This window comes from Myotis davidii, unplaced genomic scaffold, assembly GCF_000327345.1.
Source record: "Myotis davidii unplaced genomic scaffold, ASM32734v1 scaffold1, whole genome shotgun sequence".
NCBI classification, from domain to species: Eukaryota; Metazoa; Chordata; class Mammalia; order Chiroptera; family Vespertilionidae; genus Myotis; species Myotis davidii.
This window is the reverse complement of record NW_006294681.1, coordinates 5,623,241-5,632,663: the sequence shown is the minus strand read 5'-3', so window position 1 is coordinate 5,632,663 and position 9,423 is coordinate 5,623,241. Positions and strand designations below refer to the sequence as shown.

Sequence of the window (9,423 nt, the reverse complement as noted above, 5' to 3'; positions counted from 1 at the left end):
GTGTAGGAGGCAGCTGACCAATGTTTCTCTCTCATCAGTATTTCTAACTTTCTATCCCTCTCCCTTCCTCTCTGTAAAAAACCAATAAAATATATTTTAAAAAAATAAATAAAACAACAATATATCCTCAGAAAAGAATTAAGAAAAAAAAGAATTTTCTTCATTTTTCTATTAGGGTATGATGATGTTTCATTTTTATTTGTGTGTGTTCTTTATAGAAAAAAATCAACCTATTGTCAGTCACATTTTGAACAAAGTTTTCTCAGCCAATTATCTGTATTTATATTTTTATATCCAGAAGTTATACTTTTTATGTAATGAAATATGGCAACCTCCTTTATAGTTTTTTCACTGCTTTTATAAAAGCATAGGAACTCCTTCCTCCTCCTAGTTTGTAGTAACTACTCAAATCCATTTCTTCCAGTTTTACAGACGCTCTTTAATCCATCTGGAAATGATTTGGGTATGTGGTATGTAAGTTATTTATTTTAAAAAACATATAGTTTTAGTAGGACTGTTGGTGGTAGGCTAAAAGTTCCTTGAAAACAGGAAGCATGACATATTCACTCTGTTTTCTTGACTTTCCCAGACAGAAGAATGACTGAACACAGCCTCTCTCTCCTCGGGGGATAGCACCCCAAGCCACAGTCAGGAAGAGTGGGTTCCCCCCCTCCCCTCTGTTTGGAGACACTAACTGCCCGTCCCCTTGCTAGTATCATGGCATCTCCCCATGGGCGCTTCTGCCCCGGTTATCCGTTAAGGACATCTTACACATTTGCAGAATCAGGGAAAAGGCGACCCAAGATGTGAGCCCCCTTGTGCCTCCTTTATTTCAATGGCTGTGATTTCAGTTGTTCATATAACCCTCCACCCTCCCCAATGGTAATTTTTCCTGGAAGGCACCTCGAAAGATCTTCTCCTTCAGTCCCAAGGGCGGCCTAGGCTACTTTCTCTTTGCCCTTACATTCTCTTCAGGATAAATTTCTTTTCCATTGGAACAGCTTCTCAGTGAAGGAGAAGCCATTATTTCCTGGTTGCCTTTTTATCTTTGTGATTAGGAGAGGTGGAGGGTTGGTGGGTGATGGCCAACTATTAGCGATCCTTAGTGATCCTTTCCATGAAGTCTTTGAGACTTGGTTTAAATAAGATCCTGAACAGACACTCCCACTGTCCTCACTGGTGCCTGAAGTTGTGAGTTCCTACTCCAGGTCCACCTCTGGGACTCTCATTAAAGAATTAAAAAAAAAACCCAAAACACCCAATATTTTGCTTTTAATTTTTTTAAATTTACCTTTATTGTTGAAAGTATTACAGATGTCCCCCTTTTTACCCCCATTGATGCCCTCTACCCTGCTCCTGCCCCCTTCCCAGGCCTTCACTCCACTATTGTCTGTGTCCATGGGTTATGCATACTAGTATATGCATATAAATTCTTTAATTAATGCCCCCCTTCCCTCTGAGATTCAACAGTCTGTTGCATGCTTCCATGTTTCTGGATCTATTTTTATTCATCAGTTTATTTTGTTCACTAGATTCCACATATAAGTGAGGTTGTGATATTTGTCTTTCTCTGACTGGCTTATTTCACTTAGCATAATACTCTTCAGGTCCCTCCATGTTGTCTCAAAGGGTAATAGATGCTTCTTTTTTATAGCTGCATAGTATTCCACTGTGTACAGAATGAAATACAGGGTTTATTTGTGGGAGGGGAGGGGTAGCCAGGGTCTAACACTGTTCTCAAAGGGTTCTCAAATTAGGCACACTTGGGAATTTGAGTGAAGTATCAGAAGGCTGGCCCTGGGCAGGGACTGGGTTTGTAGGCAGCCTGGATGAGGGTTCTAGCACTCAGTCCTCACACCAGAAACCTAAGGCACAACTGTAAAAAGTCCAACTCTTGGATAGAATGTAAAGAGCTGAAATGACCAAAGAGGAGGGTCCAGGTCAGGGGTTTTTAACGGGGAAGCAGCACGACCGCTACAGGCAAATCAGGAAACGAGGGGCGGGAGGGCTGGGTTCTGCAGAGACTATTGCCAATTAGCAGGCAGGGCCAGTGATGCTGAATGTCCAGTAAGACTGTCCTGCCTCCAATACCATGGCACCTCTGGCCATCTATCTGTGACCACGCAGGGCTGGGATGGGCACGTTCCCACTCTGCTGCCCCTCTAGTTGGTACGGATGTCTTGCCAAGAAGTGTAAGTAACAGCCGTCCAGACCCCAGAAGCTGGAAGAGTCTGAGGAGAGACCTGAGACAGTTGCTGGCGTGAATCCCTTTTCGCTGAAGCAGGTGAGCTGCAGCTAGTTTATGTGAGGATGTCACTCTTGATATCATGGCTTAACTAGGTCTGTAAATCACTCAGCTTCTTCAATCCAGAGGGGGCCGAGAGGACGATGGTTTCAGAGCGCAGCACTCCACCTGGTAGTAAAACCTCTCCGGCTTGTCTTTGGGGTTGTAGGGAGCCTGTGACTCGTCCTCATCCAGCCCCGAGTGCTCGCTCTTTGGCCAGTCCTCTGGCTTGGGGTACACTGTGTGCCCCTGCAGTCGGGTTCCACTGAGCATGCCCCTTGCCAAAGCCCTTTTGTGGCAAAGGCATGAAGTCTCGAAGCCTTGCTCCTGGCCCTCTCTCAGCTTGGCAGTGAGGATGTTTCCTACGCCACATAGTCATGGAGGTCATTACCTTGGTTCTGGGAGGTCACTGGAGTGGCCCTGGGGCTGTTGGAGATGAAGTCTCAAGAGGTGACGCAAGGAGTGTGATCTTCACTGCACCACACAGGGAGAATGAACTTCACTGAGCATTCAGGGCAGAGCTCATCACTCGTGTAGTCCCAGGAGTACTGCAGCCTGTCCGTAGTGTCCACACCAGTGAGGGGGACTGATCCAAGCCTGTGAATGATGAACGCGTCATGAAGGAACTTGTCATCAATGGCTATTACGGGCACTTCAGTGATGAAGACCTTCTGAATAGAACTGGCCACCTCTAGGTCCTCATTCTTAATGATGAACTTGACACTCTCCTCAGTGAGCTCTGTGAGCCCCACAGTGGGCTGGTTGGCACATGGCATCGCACCCAAAACCCCATCTCTCTTTAAAACTGAATTTTTATGGGCGAAGGAGGAATCGATAAAATAGGGAGAGTGGGGAGAATACAAATAAAGTAAATCTAAAAGTAGCCCTCAATTCTAATAAAAGCCAATACTGGATAGTGGACCTGTTTAAAAAAAGAGAGAGAGAAAAAATAGCCCTAGCCAGTTTGGTTCAGTGGATAGAGCTTCACCCTGCAGACTGAAGGGTCCCGGGTTCAATTCCAGTGAAGGGCACATGCCTGGGTTGTGGGCTCGATCCACAGTAGGGGGCATGCAGGAAACAGCTTATCAATGAGTCTCACTGATATTTCTATCTCTCTTTCTCTCCCCCTGCCTCTCTGAACAATAAAAATACATTTTTAAAAAATAGAAAAATAAACCATTGAATGTCTCTCCATCATTTTCCTCTCCTCACACCCTACCAGTCGAAATCAATAAAAATACATTTTAAAAAATAGAAAAATAAACCATTGAATGTGTCTCCATTATTTTTCTCTCCTAACATCCTACCGGAGATACTGATGAGTAACAGAATGGCCAAAACATGGACAGCAAAAAAGCCAGAAGAGAAGATCCTGAAACAATTGTATACTCAACCCTGAATTCAATGGACTCTATCACAGAAACAGAATTGTCCTAGTGATGGGTTATTCTAGCTGAAATTACAATAGCAGGACACTCTCAAATGATTATGGAAAGATATACTCCATAATTACACTCCAGTAGACAATGATAGTTGTACGATTTCCCCATAATAGACCAGCATGACCCTCATCACAACATTCATTGGGAGGGAAAACAGGTTGTTTTTCTGACTTTAAAAAAAGAACTTATTCTTCAGATTGTGGCAGAATCTAAATTTCTTAAGGACTTAAAGATTACTTAATGTTTGACAAATGTTTGGTCAGACTCACTGTACAATGTGTTCTAATATGATTCACCATTCCTTAAAGGGGGAAAATCTACTTCCCGTTCTGAAGTCAGGGAATTCTGTAACTTGATTCCTCTGTAAGGGACTTGCTTCTGGCATTCGCTGCTATTATTCTGTCAAATTTTGTTCTCCTTTCCCTTTAAATTTTTTCTGGCTGCACTCTATTATTCCACAGACCTTTAGGTTTCCCCTCTTTGTAATTTGATGCCCCATTCAGCAGTGTTCAGGAAGCTGTCTTGCTTTAGCTTAGTCCTTCTCGGCTGCTTCTGCTTTCCTTAGCTGAATGGGTAGCTTGTTTCCTCTTTTAGGCTTTTTCTCTGTTGAGGGAGCCTGTACTGTTTTATTACTCTATTTTAAAGGAAGCATGGATTTCACATAGGGAGTTGGCTCACATGTATCAAAATAATAAAAAAAGAATATTTACTTTAATCACTTTGATATTATTTCTTAAAATTCATTTCATAGAAAAAGCACATTAAAATATATCCTGAGACCCACCACACACTCATTTTCGTCTTTTTGTTTTTTAATTTAGTTTTTTTAAATTTTTATAATTTATATATGGGCAGCAGTTAAAGGGTCAAATAGTGGCACTAGAATTATTGCCCCCCAAAAGCCTCAAGGATGCCATACCAACTCTTGGGAGTCCTGCAACCACTTTCAACTCCCTTTTGCTATTAATTTTAGTGACTAAATCTGTATCTCTTAATAACATACTTATGTGGACAATTCTTGATTTTTTGATTTTTTTAGTTTTAGGTATTACCTATTGACTTTTCTCTTTGGAAGATTAGAATTTAGTTTTATTTCACTTCTATCCTCCGTACCTACAGTCACAATTCCTCTCCATTCATCCTTCCATTATTGTTATGTTATTCCTTTGGCTAGATAAACATACAGTGTTGCTTTATTATAGCTATTATACAAGGCTATTTGAACTGAACCATTTGTTATACAATATTTGCTTTTCTTGTGTTGCCCAACTTTTTGTGTCCCCTAAAGTTAATAAAATTTGTTTCATTCTCTTTGTTTATTCTGTATTCATCATAGTTTATCTCACACTCTCCTCACACTGTGGAATATTATTTCAATCCCTTAAAACACAGGTATTCATTAGTTTTATCTTCTCTGAGTCATCAGACCTGCACAATTGACAGCTTGTTATCTTCAACCATCATGGTCCTTGGAGATTCCCTGTGCCTCGCTCTTTCCTGGATATTGTTTTCTTCTTTTCTGGTTTATACACTTGCTTTAGTAGAATACCTCCTCAAGTAGTTTTGTGAGAAAGGGTGCATAGAAAATTTTTGAGACCTTGCCTGTCTCAAAAGGTCTTTAGCCAACATGTACATTCAATTAATAATTTGGCTGAGTATAGAATTCTAAGTTAGAAATGATTTTCCCTCAGAATTTTGGAAATGGTAATCTCTATTGTCTTCTAGGATCCTTATCTTCTATATGTGGTCTTGTTTGTTTTTTTAATTTTTGGAAGCTTTTAGGGTTTTTTCATTGCCCCTAATGTTCTAAATTTTTGGTAATGTGCCTTGTTTTTACTTGTTGTCTGGGCAATCAACACTACATCTTTTCAATCTGGAAACTTTCTTTCCTAAATTGTTTGTTGATAATTTCCTCCTATTTCCACATCTTCTATCTCTGGAACTTCTATTATTTGAATATTAGACTTGCCACAATGATCCTCGAATTGTCTTGCTTTCTTTCAATCTCTTTTACTTTTCCTCTACTTATCTTTATCCATTTTTCTAATGAATTTTTATGTATATAATTATAGTTTTAACTTCCAAAAGCTCTTTATTTTCTGTTTTTTTTTTTAAAAGAACCCTCCCCCTTTTTTTCATGTAGCCAATATCTCCTTTTATATCTCTATGAGGATAGTTAAGATTTTTTAAATCTTCCTCTTTCATATGAAAGGTTTTCTTTGGAAATAAAATGGGCTGTACGCTGCTATTTAATAGTAGGGCTATAAAAAGCTAATTGGTAACTCTGAACATGTGGATGGACCTTTAAGAATGAAGGTCTCACAGTAGGTTATTCTGGTGGTTTTACTGCATAGAGGGTATTAGCTTGGTTGCCAGATCCTGCGAACTTAAAACAGCCAATGCTAAAACTTTTGGGCATTCTGTGGAAAAACTCAGGTTGTATCTCAGGTTCCCCTACTGCTGGCTTAAACGTTCTAGGGCATCCTGAACTTCCCAGCTTCCTAACTTTTGTTCCTATAATTTTTTTTCTCTTTGTCCTTGTGAATTAATGCTTTAAAAAAATTCATCTGTCACATATGGGAATTAGGGAGAACAGCTACCTGAGTGTGTTTTGCCCTTTATTATTCACTGGAAGTTCCAATATTTTCCAAGACTGTCAGGAAATTTTACATTTTGGAAATGTAGCTAATACACTAATAATGAAATCAGTATTCACAAAATCTTAAATTTAGTGCTGCATGACCTCTTCAACTAGAATGTAATATCAACTCTTAAGTCTATGTCTGTGCTTTTGCTTTCTCCCACTGAATCTAGCTTGCATGATGCTCAGGGCATATTAGGTGATGCAATATATGCTTGCTGAATATGTGAATACTTGGATAAGAATTATTTTATGATCAGATTTAAAACATTGGGCACGGCATTATATTTCTCAGATACTTTTTCTGTTTCTCTTTGAAAATCATCCTTAATTACATTATGCTTTCAATAGTAATTTTCTTGATTTTTATAAACTAGGTAAAAAATTGTTTAAACCTTTGAAATAATGAAGCTAAAAGTAAGGTATCCCCTGGCACGATAATGGAATGGTTAAGGACATGGGTTCTGGCCCTATCACTTATTTGTGTGACTCTGGACAAGTTTTTAATCTCTCTAATAATAATAGTAAATATGTTAGAGTAGTTATGAGGATTTAATTTGACATCTGTGCAAAATACTTTACAGTTCCTGGTACATAATACTCAATACACTTTAGCTATGATGGTAATTTTTCTGAACAGATTCTTTTTATTTGTTTGAGGCTTCTTATATATGTTTTTTTGTTGTTGTTAATCCCATCCGAGGTCTTGCACAAGCCCTGACCAGGGCCCCGGCCGAGGAGGAGCCTGCAACCAAGGAATGTGCCCTTGACCAGAATCGAACCCGGGACCCTTTGGTCCGCAGGCCAAACCAGCTAGGGCTTATATACTTTTTAAGGAGATTTTAAAGTTTTCCCAATAAAGATTTTGCACATTTTTAAACTTATACCTACTTTTCTTTTTAAAAGTTTTATTTTTTTATGTCTACTTCTATATATTTCTCTATATATCTCTATCCATCTACCTCTTAAAAACTGAGTTCACACTGATACCTATTTCTTTTCAACACTCTAGGATTAATTCTAGACGTCCTCCTCTCTGTACTTATAGCCCCCTTCTACAACATTTATGCAACTTAGCTCTCATTATCCTCAATATACTTATTTGTTCAACCCTCCTGTATACAACTAATATCCCTCCCACACTGGTCAAGTATCCCATTTTCTGGGTTGACTAGTACCTACCACGTGGCTGTGGCTGTGTCAGAGAGAATATACTTGCCTTTTCATTGCTATTGTAAAAGGAATCCTCTTCTTTTATAAATTCTAACTGGGTTTTGTTTACATTTACATATTTGAAATCTATGGGTTTCATGTTACTTTTATATCCTGCTATCTTACTAGTATACAATCTTCTCATTGTTTAAATTATTTTTAATTAAGTCTTTATACATCCTGAAAATAGAATCTGCAAGCAAAATTAGTTTTCTCTCTCTTTACAATTTTAAAACTCAAATTTCCGTCTCTTTTCTAATTTCATTGATTAATAAAATGTTAAATAGCAGTGGTAGTATGCACATTCATTCTTTTATTATTCCTGACTCAGTGGGAATGTCTCCAGTCATTCTCTATTATGATGGTGGCTGTTGGGCTAAAATGTGTGTTTGTTTTATACTTTTTAAACTTATTTTGAAATAATTTTAGAAATATAGAAAATTCGCAAAGATAGTACAGAGAATTCTTATATACCCTTCACCTAGCTTTCCCTAATGTTAACAACTAACCATGATGCAGTTATAAAAGCAAAGAGATTAACATTGGTCACATGTGCGTTTTTAGAAGTCCTGTTTAGGAAGTATCCATCGATTCTTCTCTTTTAGTCTCTTTTTCTAAAATTGGGAATGAATGTTCAATTTTGTCAAAGGTCTTCTCAGTACATATCCTTATTTTATCTTTTCACCAATTAATATGATGAATTAAGTTAATAAATTTTCTAATATTGACCCATCCTTGCATATTGGAATAACTCACATGATTAGAAAATTAATTTAAAAAAATAAACTGTTGGATTCTGTTTGCTAATATTTTATTTAGAAACTTTAAGATTGGTCTGTAGTTTATTTTTTTAAAGCAACTTTATCATGCTTCAGTATAAAGATTATTCTTAAAAATAATTTGAAAGTTTTCCTTCTAATTCAAGTAGCATCAAGATTTCCTAGTCTCTAACGTTTGATATAAGTTAGTGGGACTTTGGGTTTAATGTCGTATAAGGTGAGAAGGGGGAGGGATGGACAACCTCTTCTATTTCTTCTATAGAAATTGGTCTATAATAGATTTGCTATCTTCACTGGGGCCAGTTTTGGTTAAATTATAGTTTTCTAGAACACAATATATTTTTCTAGGTGTTCAAATTTATTTCTATACAGATATGCCAAGTTTTCTCTTAAAATTAAAAAAAATTTCCTGTTATGTCATTATTCTCCCTTTATTAATTTTGTGTTTATGTGCTTTTATTTAAGTCAACTTGTGGTTTATCTGTTTTGTTGATTTTTAGGCAACAAACTAATAAACACAACTTGTGAATTTTATGTATGAAAGTCATCACAAACAAGAAATTTTGTTGGAGGGAGCAGGAAAACCATCTTTTTCAAGAAAGTTTTTACTGATTTGGTATGGGAACAAGGAAACTATTAATAGTTTAAATTTAGGTGGTGGGTATGGAGAATTTATGGAAAATTTTTAGCATTTTACAACTCAGTTCTGTTTTGGGCAAGCTGGTTTTATCGATAACACATCTGAGTAAACGCAATCCTAGGGAACTGCTAAAGTACGTCCACCTGCTGGAAAAGCAAAGCATAGACCTCTATGAAGGAATAAGCTTAGTTACTAACAGCACCAGGACCACTACCAGACTGGCAGCTCTTAGAAAAAGCCTTTGAGACTACAGGAGGTTTTAGTGACTTTATTTTCTAAAAATATGTCCTACAAATATGATTTTTTTTCTACATCTTCACTTCCTTAAAAATAAATAGAAACAAAGACACACGCTTATCTTGAAGCAGGTTTGGAGTCAGCCGAGGTCAGCTCGCAGGGAGGTGAGGTCGGCCAGGGCGCTGGGC

At 37.8% G+C, this 9,423-nt stretch overlaps 1 protein-coding gene and 2 pseudogenes across 1 annotated transcript in view; all 3 read right to left on the bottom strand.

Moving 5' to 3' along the window:
• LOC107183978 overlaps nt 1–993 on the bottom strand; it is a 2,532-nt pseudogene extending 1,539 nt beyond the window's left edge.
• Nucleotides 994–2,300: 1,307 nt separating this feature from the next.
• Nucleotides 2,301–3,060, bottom strand: LOC102754828 (annotated as a pseudogene).
• A 5,948-nt stretch (nt 3,061–9,008) lies between these two features.
• The window catches only part of MOS (v-mos Moloney murine sarcoma viral oncogene homolog), a 1,765-nt gene continuing 1,350 nt past the window's right edge, over nt 9,009–9,423 (bottom strand). Inside the window, exon 2 of the mRNA XM_006769118.1 lies at nt 9,009–9,141. Within this exon, the coding sequence (XP_006769181.1) occupies nt 9,009–9,141 (133 nt within the window). The remainder of the gene's footprint in view (nt 9,142–9,423) is intronic.